Below are 15,226 nucleotides of genomic sequence, written 5' to 3'. Positions count from 1 at the left end.
ACCCCCGCGTTTGGTTTGCGTGTCGAGTCACCAGGTTTACTGCACGGTCGATGGGGTGCGCTAGAGGGGGAGAAAGGGACGGGGTGGGGGTTAGGAGTTTGTTGAGAGGGTCCTCACAGGACATCAGCAATTCAGGTGATGTGCTTGATGACTGGGGTTCTCAGCTGGGATGGGAAATGAAGAAATAAGACTGGAGTTCGGAAGTATTTACACATATCCACATTCGAGCTGATGGATGATAACTAACACTAATCGCAGGTCCGTTTGCGTGCGGGGGTACTGGTACTGAATAATAACGATGGGAAGCAAAGAAGAGTAGGAGGGGTTGTGCGGAGAAAGGAAGTCAGGGAGGGGGGGCGGGCAAAGATGAAATGAGGAGAGAGAGGGGAAACAAGAACAAAAACAAGAATACCGTACATGGGGAACAATGATGCATGTATGCCTTGCCTTGTCTGGCTGACTGACTGAATGACGCAACTCGGACTTCGAAACTCTACCGGAAATCCTTCCTAGTAAACAAACACTGTGGGAAAATAGATCACTAGCTCATGGAAATGCGAATAGGAGAATAGGAGGATAACACGTGAATTCATGGATCTCGCCTGGAAGATAGATAATATGTCGTGGCGAGACAGGATCGCTCCGAATCTCGCCTGAAAGGGTGGCGGTGGTGGGTGGTAGAGGAAGACGGGAGGTAACGGGATGGAAGAAGTTACGCTTTAGTCACGGAGGGGATAGGAAATAACAAGAAACATCATGAATAAGATACTTGTCAGATGGCATGATTAACCTCCAACATCCGTAGTACTATGTGACTCCTTTTTCACGGAGGTATGCTCGGTGCCTGCTGATATGAGCGTCGGCGCGACTCGTCGCTTCTTCGGTGGTTGGACGGGCGGAGCCGCGCTCGGGTCTCTGTCTTCCTCCTTTTCCGATTCACTGACCCGTTTGCCTAGCACACTGGCGCTGACATTGCTTGTCCCACTTTGCGAGGCCACAGGCATAGGGGTCTGTGGCGGCGTCGTGAGCGGAAGTGTCGGAGGCTGGGATGAGTGAGTCGCCGTCACCAGGGGGACTGATCCGAGAGTCGGTGTCGGGTTGTTGACCACCGTCCCTGGCGTTTGTTGGCTACCAGACTGGGTCGTGACCGAGGACACCGAATTAGATCGTGCAGGGCTTGCAGGGGGTGCTTGGCTCGCATTGGCTTGGGGGCCTGGACTTGGTTTCGCTGTCGTCGGCGTAGGGAGCGGAACATTATTGGCCGATAACACGGCGGCTGCGTTCTGATGAGCCGCTGACGCTGGTGCAGTGTATGGTTGGCCTAACTCGCCCGGCGAGAATGCAAGCGTAGAACAAAATCCGTCGGACGAACTCATCATCAAGGTCAAGCCATCATTCGACCTGTCCAAATTTAGTTCAGCTGAATCAAGTCGTCGAGTGTCCGTCATCATTACTTACCAGGTCAGATCGGTGAAAGTAGCAAAGTGCAGATTGCTAACGACGCAAATTGGCGTCTGCTGCTGGGTGTCATACACCAAGACTCCGTCCTGGGTGGCTACCGCATACACAATTCGGTAGGGCAGTGTGAACACGGGGGCAGGGCTTTGGCTCGCAGAGGGACTGTCCCGCTCCGTCGCCTTGGTACCGGTGTTGTTCTTCACCAAATCATTGGCGGCAAGCGTGGAAGATGGAGGCTCCATTGACGCGCCATCCTTGGCGGAACTCACCACCGGATCGGGGAGCGAAGAGAACGACTCTTCGATGGACGAGGTGTCTAAGGTGATATGGCGAGCAGGCTGAGGAGTCTGCCGCAGGGTATAGAAAATTGGCGAGCACTTGACCGCGACAGATGGTTTCTTATGGCCTGGGAGATGAGAGATGGGTGGCTTGTTGAACCCGGCACGGGTATAGATGTAAACGGTATTGATGATCTCGTCCGTTGTTTTCGAGGAGTCGGTCGCTGACACATGCGACGTCTTGTACTGCCCGGCCGGGGTGAATAGCAAGCTTCCATCAGGAGCAAAGGTTAACCTCCGGAAAAATGAGGTGAAGGTCTCATTCGCATAGATGTTGGCGTTCTTGACTCCGAGCCCACCCAATAAACCGGGTGATGGTACCTCGAGCGGTTTGACAGCTGGTAACGGCAGTGATGGCGCCGGAGATGCTGAACGACGGATGGAAGGAGAGGACCCGAATGAGGATCGGCGACTATGCGACACGGGGGGAGGGTCCATCGGCAAGTTGGAGGTCATTGGTGTACCTGGAGTGGACGGAGCGGGAGAAGCAATGGCGGCCGAGCTGGTCGGTGCGGGTTGAGAGCGAATCGATAGATCCGGCGGCGCAGGACTGCTCGACGAGATGCGTTTCGCGGGGAGATCCATCTTGAGGAACTTCCCATGGGAAGTGAGGGTAAATTGGCCGTCTTTGGTTTTCAAGCTGTAGATGTGGACCGAGCGGTCGGATGATTGTGTTGCAACAAATTCATTCAGCGGATCCCAGGCCACACCCTGGACGTAGTGCGAGTGCTCAGCAATCTGGCGCACCATTTGGCCTGTCATTCATACAGTTCAGCAGTCCAATTCCGTGTGCAACCCACAAATCTGAACTCACCCGTTTGAGCGTTATAGATCCGAGCGATATTGTCCATACTGCCCGTGATAATGAAAACCCCGTCGGGCGACCACGCGAGATCATAGATCTCTGCCCCGGAGGAGGAACGGCACATATGCTTCACTCGCCAGGTTTCCTTGTCGTCCGAGCGGTCTTCACCTAAGCCCGGTTGTGATTGCAATTCCGACGGTACCCAGAGTAAGACATTGCCGTCATCCCCGGCAGATGCCAGCATCTCGCCTAAATGAGATTCGAGGAGACATGATCAGCACAGGAACCGACATCGACAGATTGGATCGAGCGTTGCTGCCTACCTTTGGGGCTGAAACGGACGACATTCACAGCTTGGGTATGTTTGACCAGCGTGCTCAGGTAGGACACCTTCCGTTCCTCTCCGGTTGATTCCACTTTCCATAGCTGTGGTGGTGTTATGTTGTCAGACACGGTGTACAGAGTGCCCTCGACGGGGAGTCACGAGGAGGGATGAGGGAGGGCAAAGCGAGTTCGAGAGGGGGGATCGTACTCGGACGTTATTGTCACTAGAGAGCGGAGACAAGCATCAGCAACCTGAATGACAGACCAAAGAAGGGCAAAGGGAGAGATCAGACGAACTCACTTTCCAGCAGTGGCTAAGCGACCCTTACCATTAGGATCGAAATGTACCGAGTAAATAGGAGCATTGTCATCGTGCCACGAGATGAGCAACGGGGTGGCCTTCATGATGAGCACGGATGCTCAATTGGGGGCACCCGTTGAGAGATTGGGGGGTGGGGAGATTGAGGCCCAGGACGACTATATATTGCGGATATAGATGGGGTGGAAGATTGATTGTATCCAGTAGTAGTATGAGGGGTGGGGTGGGGGAAGCTGAAGCAGCAGCAGCAGCAATGAGGAGAATTGTTAGGGCGTGAGAGAGAGAAGTGCGGAGGGAGAGTTGCGGGCGAGGAAATTCAATGCAAACAAGCTGTCGGGAAGTACAGTACTTGCAGCAGCAGCAGCAGCAGCAGCAGCAGCCTCTCGGAGGGATTTAAAGAGGTATGCAACCAGAAGAGTGAAAGAAGGGGGGTGGAGAGGGAGGGGAAAGAGAGAGAGGAAGCAACGAGGAGGTCGGATTATTAGACAAGATCAGGAATCTAGTAGTAATTCTAACACCTACACAGTCAGTCAATGTTCCGATTTGACGGAGCGACAAGTGCAGCAGACGAGAGTGGTGTAGTGTAGTAAAGTAAGTAGTGTAGTGTGAGAGAGCGAGAAAAGCGGAAGTAGTTGTCCGTTGCAGTGGCAGGCAGTGGAAGTTAACTGATTGCAGGTTCCAATCAGTGGTCAGTTCAGTGGTGATGTCGTTCATCCCAGCATCCCATCATGGATCATCGATCCTTTTTCTCTCCCTCGTGTCGCGCCCGGCGAATGACAATCCCCGCGTCCGTCAGCTTCGCGTTCGCCTGCTCCGTCGATCGCGCGTAAAACTGGTTCTTCATTTCATTCTTCTTACGGAAGTAGAAATCCCCACCGGTCACCTCCCATGTTTAATCCTCTTGCTTCCTCGATCTATTTATTATTGATCTCGGTGCGCCCGCTTTCCGAACCAACGCCTGCACCGAGAATACCATATCAATTAAGCGGTTTGGTTTCTCTTGCGGCATGGCGGCTGGCGATTACTTGACACCACAATCCCTTCCAATGAACAATGGGAACTGTCTTGAATTGTGATCTGCATGCGGAAGAAAAGGTACAGGTGGTTGCTACTGTTGTTGAACGGTCTCTCTGGTTACCAGGGGCGTCGAGAAGGTTTAGACTGGCTGAATGGCTACCAAGTAGTCGAGGTAACTGCCTCCTTGGCCAATTCCGGGCATACTAATGCGTCGAGAGACTCATCGCTCCAATCAGTCTTCTATCGCTGAACATAGAAGTACACGGGGGCGTTGAGTGAGCAAAGCAGTCAATATGCGATCCGACCAGGGGAGCTGAGGCTACCGATGGAATATAGCACCACCACCATCTCTGGGACCTATTTCACTTCCACTAACATATAGCACTGCGCAAGGTGTTCGATGCTTATCCCTCTCGTCAGATTGATCTTCAAGGTCATCTTGATTACCGGCAATGCCTACTATTCAATTTCGAAAGTATCGCTGATATCTACTCACAAACTCCCCCAGAAAAGTCAAGCCAACAGGGGTAACAATCATAATATACATCAGAAGTGAAGACGAATTTCTCATATCCGGAATGTTTCAGGTGACCCAGCGACCAATCGTCTCGCCAAACCAACTGGTAGCCTTCTCTCGTCGCTTGGAACGGGCCTCATCCTGGCTCTTGATGAACGGCGTCGCCTCCTGCACGTATAGTTTCTGCTGCTCCAACTGTGCGTTGTGCGCCCGGATCTCCAGCTCTCGCTCGTGGGGAGTGAGCTTCTCCAGAGGCTTCGATGGCTTCAAGCCGACGGGGATGGCCTCCCCACCGGGGATCTCCAACGTCTTCTTGGTGGTAACGGCGGGACTCTGCGGCGGCGGCGGTACTTGGGGGTTAAAGAGCGAGGTGAGAGGCGGAGGTTCCAGCCCGGCCTTCTGTGCTTCCTCCACCCGGGTTTCGTAGTCCAACATCTCGTGATAGAGTTTATCCGCGTGCATCTGAATCCGCTCCTCTCTCTCCGCGTCCCACTCGAAGGAGGATGCGTAGCCCAAGGCCTGGAGGAATTTCTGGGACCCCCAAAGCAGTTAGCATCTTACGTATCAAAGGGAGATTCGTACGTACAGCCTGGGTGGTAAAACAACGAGAAAACTTAGAGTTCTCTTCTGAGCACATGGTCGCACGGGCTTTCAGTTGCTTCTGCCAGTTGCCGGTGCGGAAGCAATTGGCCCAGTCCTCCTGTTCCAACGCACAGTTCTCCATCGCCGCCCGGTGCACGGTATCACCGCGCTGTTTGTACTTCTCGATCACCCGCTCGGCGGTTTTCATCTCGGACTGTTCCTTTTCCTGGGGTGGCTTGTAGGTCTTCCAGAGGTGGGCATAGCGGCCGTCGGGGAAGAGGGAGGCATTGGGGACCGAAGGTTCCGACGGCGTAGAAGCACTCTCCGACGATGGCGGTGGTACCGGTGCCTTCTCTACTGTCTTCGAAGGCTCGTGGACGGAAGGAAGCGCATTCGTGGGCACGTATTTCTTGGGGGCTTCATGTTCGAGGAACTCCCGCAGCTCCGGGTCAAGCTTTTTGACGGGGTCGTCTTGGTTCGAACCGCCCCAAAACCAACCCATGGTGTGAAGTGTAAAGTGATCGATTCACTGGGAAGAGACAGCCGCGAGTGAGGAAACAAGGTTGGGAGAAAGAAAGCCCTGCAAGCGCACGTTGCTTTTCGTAGTGTACACTGCACTGCAATATAGATTGACTGCGGAGAATGGCGCGAGATGCCCGAAACGAAAGGCAGGCCCTCCCTCAGCTCAGCTCAGTCTTCAACTTACCGGGCGCCAAACCGTATTGGGGAAAACGATTGTCAGGTTTCCGCCCGCCCTGCCATCATTCCCCCCCCCCCCCCCCAATTCCAACTTCCGCTGCCCCCAAGCAGGAGGGATCCGAACCTCTTTTTACCTCCTTCCCCCCCCCATCTTTTCTCGCGCGTCAATTTGCGCGTCGAGTTCGGCCTGACGCCGCTTCTCCAACATGAATATCAGTATGATTATCTATTTTCGCATAGGTTCTTCGCGTACTCAGCTAATCTTTGGCAACGGTAGATCGAGAGGAGCGGCAGCAAATGCGGCAGCGCGGAGCAGCGTACGCGCATCCAAAACCCCCCAGCATACCCCGCGTCGCCTTACCATTAGGATTTGAGTCGCTAATTGTACCCAATCTCGAGCAGGTCACGTAAGACGAAAGAGATCAACTTTGGTTTTTCGTTTGGGCTAGCTCCTCCGCCGCCGGACGAAGCTGCTCATTCCGCGTCGCGCCCGGCCGATGTGGGAATCGCTGGTGAACCTCCTGCCTTAGCTCCACCGCCACCGCCAACAACGACAGTGACAGCAGCAGCAGCAGCAGCAGCACCGCCAATTACTGCGGAAAATACAAGTATTGCAGATGGAACTACGCAAAATGGCTTGCCGCCTGCGGCTGAGCCTTCGACATCCCAGGACCAGAAACCCGCTCGACGGACGTCAGGAAGCCCGCGCACCAGATCCTCGCCCAGACTGTCTTCGCCTAAGGATCCATCGGACGATGCAACGGAAGCCGGTCCAAGTCGCAAGATCAGAAAACTTGGTGCGCAGCCACATGCACTGACGCGGTTTATACAATGCTGACCCTGTCCAAGATCACCCTAGGAGCTCCGCTACGAGTTCAGCTGCTGCGCACAGTGCTGAGAACCCCCCTTCTCTCGCCAATGGAATCGCCCCGATGGATCCATCTCAAACTGCTGAGGAATCAACTGTTGCGACCGAGCCTGTCCCCGAGCCTGTCCCGGCCCCCGCTTCCGAAGCTTTGATCGAGAGACCAGCATCGCCCGTAACGCCGGCAGCAGCCTCTATAGCGCCCAATGACCTCGCGTCTCCGCAGGCTCCCCAGGAACCGGAGTCAGCGGCAGTGGCTACAGAGAAGCTGTCCTCGAGGCCTAAGTCAGCATCACCCAGAGCGAACGGAACACCCTCCCCGCCAGGTAAGAAAGCAAGAGGCAAGCGCAAGAGACAAGGCTCTCAGGAAAGTGAACGATCGTCGCCTACTACAACCAGTCCGAAGACGAGCGAAGAGCAGATCGAACAACCCGCAGAGCCCATGGATACATCGCTGGATGTACAACCTGAAACTACAGAACCACCAACGACAGTTGTGCCAGATACTGTTGAACTGTCGAACGACACAATTCTTCCAGATCTTTCTGAGTCGACCGAACCCGTTGAGCCTCAAACCGTCGCCGAGCCCCAATTGACCGCCCCATCCCAAGAAACAACCCAATCGCATGCCGCCACCGAACCTCAACCGACTACGAAGCAGTCAAGACTACCCGTTCCTTCGCGAACCAAGCGACCACGCGGCGAACGAGCTGCATCCGTCCAGCCATCTACGACTACGGTCAAGGAGCCTCGAGTGGCGAGAGCAGGGTCCGCGGAAAGTGCGCCAGTTGAAGCTAAGGGAAATAAGAGAATCCGGACACGGGTGAATGGGGTCTCTGAGCGGGAAACTGATGCTTCCATCACCAACGGGGAGCCAGAGAGTCAGAGTATGGAGGTAGATGCTCCGCAAGGAGCAGAAGTGAGTGCTGCGGAGCGAAAGGGAGCCCGCAGAGGACGTCCGCTACAGTCAGAGGTAGCAGAAACGAAACCGAAGCGCGCTGGCCGCCCCGGAAGAAAGGTTTCGCCCTCTCTCCAGGACGTGGTCGAGGAGGAGGAAGCTCCAGTTGAGGAGGCGCAGAAGGAGGTGCAGGAGCCGGAAGAGTCGGCGTCACAGCCCATGCCAAGAGGGCGGAGACCCGAGGGATCTGAGCCACAGCCGGTGGAGCCAGAGCCAAGTCAGCCGGAGCCGGAGCCACAGGAGCAGGCCCTACCATCAGAGGCGCAGCCGAAGCGCAAAGGACGACGACCCAAACAAGCAGAGCCGGAGCCTGTACATCTAGAGCCGGAGCAAGCGGAACCTGCACCACAGCCACAGGACCATGAAGCAGAGGCGGAGACAGCATCTCGCTTGAAGCCAAGAGGACGGAGAGCTAAGCTAACGGAACCGACACCGGAGACAGCAGCAACAGCTCCGGAACCAGCGATGCCTGATTCAAGGCACAGAGGGCGAAGAGCGAAGACCGCTGAGCCAGAGCCGGTAGAGCCAGAGCCAGTGGTATCTGAATCGAAACTTGGGGGGCGGAGAGCTAGGACTGCAGAGCCAGAGATTCCACAACCAGAGACAAAACCGGGGGAACAACCGGTGGACGAGCCAGAGCCAAGGTCAAGAGGGCGAAGGGCAAGGACAGCTGAGCCGGAGGCAGCACAAGCGGAGCCCGGCCCGGCAGATCAACAACCAGCCGAGGCAGAGCCCAGGCGCAAAGGGCGGAGAGCACGGACAGCTGAGCCGGATGAACCACAACCACAGCCAGATCCAGAGCCGGCCACGCAAGAATCAGTTGAGACAGCGCCGAAGCCCAGAGGACGGAAAGCACGGACAGCCGGGCCGGAAGGTGCACAACCAGAGCCAGAGCTGGCCACGCACGAACCAGTTGAAACAGCGCCAAAGCCAAGAGGGCGGAAGGCGAGAGGAGCCAAGTCGACACCACCAAAGCCAGCAGAAGCTGTTCCGGAACCTGAAGTGGTCGAACCCGAGGTCGCACAGCCAGAACCAGAACCCGAATCTTCGCAGGCACACGCTGAATCCCGATCTCGCAAGCGTGATCGTGGCGGCAGGCAGGCAGAAGAGAGTGCCGGGGTTAGCGCGACACGCGAGGCAGACAACGTTGCAGCAGAAGGCGAGGGCAGCGCAGAGCCTCCGACGCGGAGACGCAAGCCCAGACAACCTCGCGGAGAGACCGTGCCGGTCACTGTGCATCGTCTTGCGAACGCTGCCGCTCTCGGGGGCGACCCCACACTGTTGGAGTCGTCGGATGACGAGGGCGAGATCGCCGAGGCGTCGTCCGACCGGCAGCAGGACAAGCTGCCCAGCCGAGGCGGCGTGAATGTGGCCGACGTACTGGGCCAGATCTGCCGCGAGACATTGGAAAAGACGCTGACAACGCTGAACAACGGCATCGACGGCGAAGGGAACGCCGGGCGGCGCGCCGAATGGACGCGCAAGAAGAAGGTGGTCGAGGCGTACGGCAGCGAACTGGAGGGCCGACTGCTCGAGCTGAGTGAGATGCTGGACGGCAACTTCGTGCTTGGGGTCAAGATGCGCAAAGCCAAGCGCGAGATGATGGAGTATCGGAGTCGACTGTACCAAGTGCGAAAGGAGCGAGAGGCGGTTGCGTTGCAAATGGACGCTGTCCGGAGAAAACATGCCGAAGATGAGTCTGCACGAAAGGTGAGTCTTTCTGGAGTTGAACAAAAACGATATTAAGAGCAGTCGGAGGCTAACATCAATCCCGTATAGGCGCGTTCGACCATCAACAACTCCCTCCACAGTCTCGACCTCGCGCTGGAGCGTCGTCAGACCCACCCGGCCGATCCTGATGAGACCCCTGATCTGGGGGGGATGGAGTTTCTGCTTCGCAACGTTGCGGAGACGGTCAGTTCCGCCGCTCCCGGCGGCCAGGGCGGGCTGCTGCATCAACTTCGTTCCTTCAACGCACAGCTCGAATCCACGGCACGGCGGCTGGAGAGTTGAGCGTTGAGCTTCCTCTCGACCCATTGTTATCCTCGGCTTCTTTTTTGTTGCGTCACCACCTGAAATGCGAATTTCGCGTCTTGCTCGTCTTGCTCTTTCTATCGATCCCGAATACCCACATGACACGAACACTGCGACAGGAGTTTTTTTTTTTTTTAAGGTTGTTTGTTTTTCGGAGGTGCCGGTAGCAGTTCTGTTGGATTATTTGATGATGAAATGGATACCTACCTGACCATGACCATGACCATGTACTGTACGTACTGTACTACCAGACCTGTGCTATTGGATAACAGCATATCACTATCTTGCATACGAGTGCGGAGTATAGCATAAGATCGATCGTGCTAGCCTAGCCTCATCTTAGTATGTATACGTATACGCATACTAAAGCGTAGTTATTCTGTATCTGCAACAACTGAATCCTGCACCTGCAACTGCAACCCAAGTTGACCCTACACCACGAAAAGAAGTATAGTGGCAAGCCGAGCCGAGCCCGGAGGACGAGTCTCTCTCTCTCTCTCTCTCTCTCTCTCTCGCCGAACCAAACCCGCCGGCAGCCCGAAGCACGGGTACAGACACCCCAGAAAATTCTTCGAAAGCATTCGAAACGTCCCCCCCCCGTCCCCCGCCACCAGCCGTATTTGTCAGCCGCGGCGGAAAACAATTTCCCACGCCGAGGCCGAGGATTGTGATCTGTACCAAGAAACTGGTTATGCAACAGAACTTTCTGCAGGGTTGGGGTCCGCCACCCACGTTCATGTTCACGTTCACGTTATCGTCATCAAGGATGGTGGCCAGGGTCCAAGTAGCTTAGCTAGTCTAGTCTAGTGCTTACCAGGCCGGCCTGCCGGGTTTCCCGCGTGCAGATTATGATGCCAAGTACCTTGACTTATGCAGGGGGCACTAATTAGATGTTCTTTCGCAGGGTACTTGAGTTTTAACTTGATGGTGAGCTATGCGTATTTTGGATAGTTACACCACTATCTACATAATCACTAACTAACTAACTAACTAACTAACTAACCTACCATGGAAGGGGCTCTATGTCCCGAGACGAGCACCAGGGTCAAGGGCAGGGGCAAGGGGCAACAACTGTCGAAGTTTGAGGAGAAGTTTCGAAGCCCCATCGATGCTTGGAAATCAACATGTGGGACATGGGCGCTGGGCCCCACTTCCACGGAACTGTTCCCTCACCCCCATGGAAGATTCCATATTCCTAATTCTGGATTGATTGGGGAAACGAACGGTATAAAGGTGTTGTTGGGGTCTTCCTTCGTTCCTCTGATTCCGGGTTCTTTTTCTCCGAATCAAGAAAAGTTGGATTGCGAATTGCGAATTGCGAATTGCATTGTGGCAACACCTACCTGAACTCTATACTCTAGTACTTTTCCCCACCACCAAAAATGACCACGAAACTCTTCCAACCCCTCCAGGTGGGCAACATGCACCTCGCCCACCGGCTGGCCATGGCCCCGATGACGCGGTTCCGCGCCGACGACGCCCACGTGCCCATGGACATGGTGGCCGAGCACTACGCCCAGCGCGCCGCCGTCCCCGGCACGCTGCTGATCACCGAAGCGACCCTGATCTCGCCGCGCGCCGGCAGCTACCGCAACGTGCCGGGCATCTACACGGAGGCGCAGATCGCGCAGTGGCGGAAGGTGACCGAGGCGGTGCACGCGCGCGGCTCGTACATCTACATGCAGCTGTGGGCGCTGGGCCGCGTGGCCGACCCGGCCGCGCTGAAGGAGGACACGCAGGGCGAGGTCGACGAGGTGGTGTCGGCGAGCGCCATCGCGGCGGGGCCGGAGGCGCCGACGCCGCGGGCGCTGACCGAGGCTGAGATCCACGCCTTCATCGGGGACTACGCGCAGGCGGCCAAGAACGCCATCGCGGCGGGCTTCGACGGCGTCGAGATCCACGGCGCCAACGGGTACCTGATCGACCAGTTCAACCAGGACACGGCCAACCGGCGCACCGACGCCTGGGGCGGCAGCGTGGAGAACCGCGCGCGCTTCGCGCTCGAGGTGATCCAGGCCGTCGTCCAGGCCGTCGGCGCCGAGCGCACCGCCATCCGCTACTCGCCCTTCAGCACCTTCCAGGGCATGCGCATGCAGGACCCCAAGCCCCAGTTCAGCTACCTCGCCGAGAAGACCGCCGCGTTCAAGCTGAGCTACGTCCATGTCGTCGAGCCGCGCATCCAGGGCAACACCGAGGGCGAGTGCGGCAACGACGATAGCCTGGATTTCTTCTTCCGCGCCTACGGCCATGCCGGCCCCGTCATCACGGCCGGCGGGTTCGATGCCGAGTCGGCCAAGAAGGCCGTCGACGTCGACTACAAGGACTATGATGTCGTCGTCGGCATTGGCCGCCCCTGGACCGCCAACCCCGAGCTGCCCTTCAAGATCCAGCGCGGCATCCCCCTCCGCCCTTACCAGCGCGAGGTCTTCTATCTCCCCAAGGATCCCAAGGGTTACAACGACTATGACTACAGCGAGGAGTTCAAGGCTGCCAATGTCGCTAAGGTTGCTGCTTAGAGTTTGGTGCGGGTGTGATGCATTGTATATATAGCGTTTTCTTGGTTCTACTAGGCGTTGGCAGGATGTTTTGCATAGCATAGATCGCATAGACTTGCTTGTCCACTTGATGTAATATCACTTACATTCCATGTCTCATGGATTTCTCAGAACGTCTTACATGCTGATAGACTTTTTTTCAATGCTTGTACTAATTGCATATCAGTTGATTGATTTGATGCAAGTGACTTCCCGGGGTAGTGAAGAACTCACCCTGAACTCAAGATTCTCCCTGTCGGTCAAGTCGAGGAACTCGGAATTTTTTTGATGTTGCTCACCGCGGCCATTCTGCTCCCTGCGGCGGTTCTCGCAGATGTAATAGCACTTGAGAAGCCCCGTGAACATGATCGCCACCGAGACGGTAGCCACAATGGCGACCTTGGCGGGCATGTACTCCGGCTCGTCCTGCGTGCGGAAGGACAACGGACCCAGGATATTGCCGAGACAGAACGACATGAGCACGATCGCGTTCATCGTCACCTTCTTGGTATGCCCGGCCACATTGGCTCCCGCGATCGAGTACATCAGGGGCAGGGCGGATCCGACGCAGTTGGTGAGGTAGTTGCCCGCCAGCATCGCGCCTTTGTTGTCACTCGGTGCAAAGGCCATCAGACAGCCGCCCAGAAGACCGCAGCCCAGAATGCCCAGAACGCAAAGACATCGCTGGTCGAAGCGCCCGGCCAGGTGTGTTCCTGCAAGGATACTGATTACGCTGACCACGCCGCCGGGAATGGTGAGTAACTCGGTCTCCTTGGTGGTGAAGCCAAAGTTCTTGATGATCAGCGCCGAGAAGCTGCTGATGGCGGCATTGCTGATGTTGCTCGCTGCAACGATGATGGCGATCAGGTAGGCTTGCGGATCGGTGAATACCTCGAGGAACTGGTTCCACTTGAACTGCTTGTTCTCGATGCCGGTGCGGTTCTCGCGGAGGCGCTCGATGGCCATAATCTTCTCCTCGTGGCTAAGTCGGGAGGTCAGGGTTGTCGGGGAAGATGACAATGACTGTGACCCCAACAGCGATGGTCAACAGTCCGAAGATCAGGAACATGATCTGCCATGAGTAGAACTCATCGGCCGTGTAGAAGAGCAGACCGTACGCAACCAAGGCTCCGACAATCGTTGCTGTGCCTGTTCCCAAGTACCACAGGCCCATACGTTTTGGTTGTTCTAGGACTCAATCAGTACATGTGGACCCAAGAATGACCGAACTCTCTACCATTTCTGCGATACCACATCGAAGTGATCAATATCAGACTAGTATGGTTAGCTCGGTACCTAGGTTCCAACGCTGGAGGAGGTCATACGCGGGTGCTACAGCGCTCTCAAAGCATCCCAGAAGCACGCGAAGGACAACAAGCCCGGCGAAATTCTTTGCAACGCAATTCAGAGTGGTCAACAGACCCCAGAGAGTGACTGGGCTAATCAGCATGGTTCGCAACTCGAGCCGCGCTACCTACCGTTCAGTCCCAAGTACTTCGCCGTTGGCAGACGCTGCATCAGATACCCGGTCGGGAGTTCGAAGAAAAGGTATGATGCGTAGAATACCAGAGCCAAGTGAGAGAACTGGTCCGTCCGCATCCCCGTGTCATCCAGCAGGCCCATCACCGACGCATAGTTGACTAGTCGCTCGGTCAGGCAACAGTTACAGTGGTGACGTGACAAGCAGAGACTGACTTAGGATCTTATCTTGGTATTGAAGGAAATAGATCGCCCACATGAGAGGCACAATCATGCGGTCGATCTTCCGAACAAGCTGTTTCTCTTCTACCTCGGAGAACGTCGCTACTTCTCCTGTTTGGAGATACTCCAATGCTGCATCAGCTTGACGGGAAGCAACATGGCTGTCATTCTTTGCCGTAGTGACGATTGACTTCTCGACGTCCACGTTTCCCATCTTGATGAAGTTCAGTGCTTTCGGCGAGCTGCAGGAACGATGTTTTTATCAGGGTAGGGATTGCCCATCTTGCTGCTTTTATAGCAGTCTGTCCACTCTACCGTGTGACCTATCAAGCCAAGGATGATAGCACGTAAAGCTGAAGCTCCTGGAGCATTTCTCAGCATGTACTCATATCGCTGGTGGCATAGTAAGTAGCAGTGCCATGCTTCCATCAAGCGACGGCGATTTGACAGAGATAACCCCCATTGTTGGACATGTAGTTCTCAACACCTTCCACTTGAGGCAAAGCACCACTCGAGGTAAGTAAAAGGTCATGATGAGTAAAGATTGATAACACATGGTATGCATTGACAGCTGCACCAGCTCGCCAATATGCCCTAGAGTAGAAGGTGGTATGGAGGGGATGTCACCACGGCATATCAAGAGCCGATGTCGCTTATCAACCCCGCACGAGGGGCTGTGTTGTGCTGCATTAGTGTCTATGTCTCTTGCGTGTTATCAGTGAGCAACTGAGCAGATGGCATCTTGACAGATATGCCGATGTGCCATGGAGATGGTCTTGCGACATTGAAAGATAAGTCTCCAATGTCTAGATTTGAAACTTGTAAAGAATAGACGTATGTCTGGACGGGTCAATATTCGGAGCATGAGGTTTTCCACGGCGTGGATGAGTGAGAAGCTTGAAGATGGAAGCCACGAGCCAATGAAGGTGGTTGTGTACTGGTGAGATGAAGTTGTAGATGAAGTTGTCACTGCAATAGAGATCCCGTGATATTCATCTTTCACTGACAGACTGACTGACTGACTGACCATCCAGCCCTGAGGCCAGGCCAAGCTTCCCAAACAAGCAAGGCCAGG

The 15,226-nt window shown here is 55.5% G+C and overlaps 5 protein-coding genes across 5 annotated transcripts; 2 read left to right on the top strand and 3 right to left on the bottom strand.

The window, feature by feature from the left end:
* Positions 1–602: 602 nt before the first annotated feature.
* BO66DRAFT_400 (putative chromatin assembly factor 1 subunit B) lies at positions 603–3,483 on the bottom strand. The gene is made up of 6 exons (XM_025648708.1): positions 3,227–3,483; positions 3,134–3,149; positions 2,925–3,027; positions 2,611–2,850; positions 1,459–2,551; positions 603–1,401 (listed from the first exon to the last, which is right to left on the bottom strand). The coding sequence occupies exons 1-6, from the start codon at positions 3,328–3,330 to the stop codon at positions 786–788; spliced, it is 2,172 nt and encodes a 723-aa protein (XP_025508959.1). The 5' UTR covers positions 3,331–3,483; the 3' UTR covers positions 603–785.
* A 1,234-nt stretch (positions 3,484–4,717) lies between these two features.
* On the bottom strand, positions 4,718–6,015 carry BO66DRAFT_362604 (uncharacterized protein). The gene is made up of 2 exons (XM_025645073.1): positions 5,365–6,015; positions 4,718–5,309 (listed from the first exon to the last, which is right to left on the bottom strand). Exons 1-2 carry the CDS (start codon positions 5,860–5,862, stop codon positions 4,845–4,847), a joined length of 963 nt encoding a protein of 320 aa, XP_025508958.1. The 5' UTR covers positions 5,863–6,015; the 3' UTR covers positions 4,718–4,844.
* A 170-nt stretch (positions 6,016–6,185) lies between these two features.
* Positions 6,186–10,204, top strand: BO66DRAFT_466893 (uncharacterized protein). The gene is made up of 5 exons (XM_025652520.1): positions 6,186–6,275; positions 6,337–6,376; positions 6,462–6,856; positions 6,909–9,592; positions 9,662–10,204. The coding sequence occupies exons 1-5, from the start codon at positions 6,266–6,268 to the stop codon at positions 9,893–9,895; spliced, it is 3,363 nt and encodes a 1,120-aa protein (XP_025508957.1). The 5' UTR covers positions 6,186–6,265; the 3' UTR covers positions 9,896–10,204.
* Positions 10,205–11,036: 832 nt separating this feature from the next.
* Positions 11,037–12,531, top strand: BO66DRAFT_362603 (alkene reductase). Its single transcript, XM_025645072.1, has one exon. It carries the CDS (start codon positions 11,299–11,301, stop codon positions 12,430–12,432), a length of 1,134 nt encoding a protein of 377 aa, XP_025508956.1. The 5' UTR covers positions 11,037–11,298; the 3' UTR covers positions 12,433–12,531.
* Positions 12,532–12,610: 79 nt separating this feature from the next.
* On the bottom strand, positions 12,611–14,365 carry BO66DRAFT_433226 (putative MFS transporter; the record flags this gene model as incomplete). Its single annotated transcript, XM_025650682.1, has 7 exons — positions 12,611–12,622; positions 12,685–13,432; positions 13,500–13,638; positions 13,688–13,725; positions 13,776–13,884; positions 13,929–14,090; positions 14,146–14,365. 7 exons carry the CDS (start codon positions 14,363–14,365, stop codon positions 12,611–12,613), a joined length of 1,428 nt encoding a protein of 475 aa, XP_025508955.1.
* Between the last annotated feature and the right edge of the window lie 861 nt (positions 14,366–15,226).

This window comes from Aspergillus aculeatinus (assembly GCF_003184765.1).
Source record: "Aspergillus aculeatinus CBS 121060 unplaced genomic scaffold BO66scaffold_1, whole genome shotgun sequence".
Classification (NCBI taxonomy): Eukaryota; Fungi; Ascomycota; class Eurotiomycetes; order Eurotiales; family Aspergillaceae; genus Aspergillus; species Aspergillus aculeatinus.
Note: the sequence above shows the minus strand (reverse complement) of the source record. Positions and strands in the feature narration are given on the sequence as shown.

What these genes read in the sequence shown, in the direction of transcription:
- BO66DRAFT_362603 (XM_025645072.1), top strand. Translation starts at nt 11,299, where the DNA reads ATGACCACGAAACTCTTCCAACCCCTCCAGGTGGGCAACATGCACCTC.
- BO66DRAFT_362604 (XM_025645073.1), bottom strand. Translation starts at nt 5,862, where the DNA reads ATGGGTTGGTTTTGGGGCGGTTCGAACCAAGACGACCCCGTCAAAAAG. An exon ending in GTTGTTTTACCACCCAGGCT is followed by an intron (nt 5,310 to 5,364) that starts GTACGTACGAAT and finishes TGGGGGTCCCAG; the next exon opens with AAATTCCTCCAGGCCTTGGG.
- BO66DRAFT_400 (XM_025648708.1), bottom strand. Translation starts at nt 3,330, where the DNA reads ATGAAGGCCACCCCGTTGCTCATCTCGTGGCACGATGACAATGCTCCT. An exon ending in CGTCCGTTTCAGCCCCAAAG is followed by an intron (nt 2,851 to 2,924) that starts GTAGGCAGCAAC and finishes AATCTCATTTAG; the next exon opens with GCGAGATGCTGGCATCTGCC. An exon ending in GATCTATAACGCTCAAACGG is followed by an intron (nt 2,552 to 2,610) that starts GTGAGTTCAGAT and finishes TATGAATGACAG; the next exon opens with GCCAAATGGTGCGCCAGATT.
- BO66DRAFT_466893 (XM_025652520.1), top strand. An exon ending in ATGCGGCAGCGCGGAGCAGC is followed by an intron (nt 6,377 to 6,461) that starts GTACGCGCATCC and finishes AATCTCGAGCAG; the next exon opens with GTCACGTAAGACGAAAGAGA. An exon ending in AAGATGAGTCTGCACGAAAG is followed by an intron (nt 9,593 to 9,661) that starts GTGAGTCTTTCT and finishes AATCCCGTATAG; the next exon opens with GCGCGTTCGACCATCAACAA.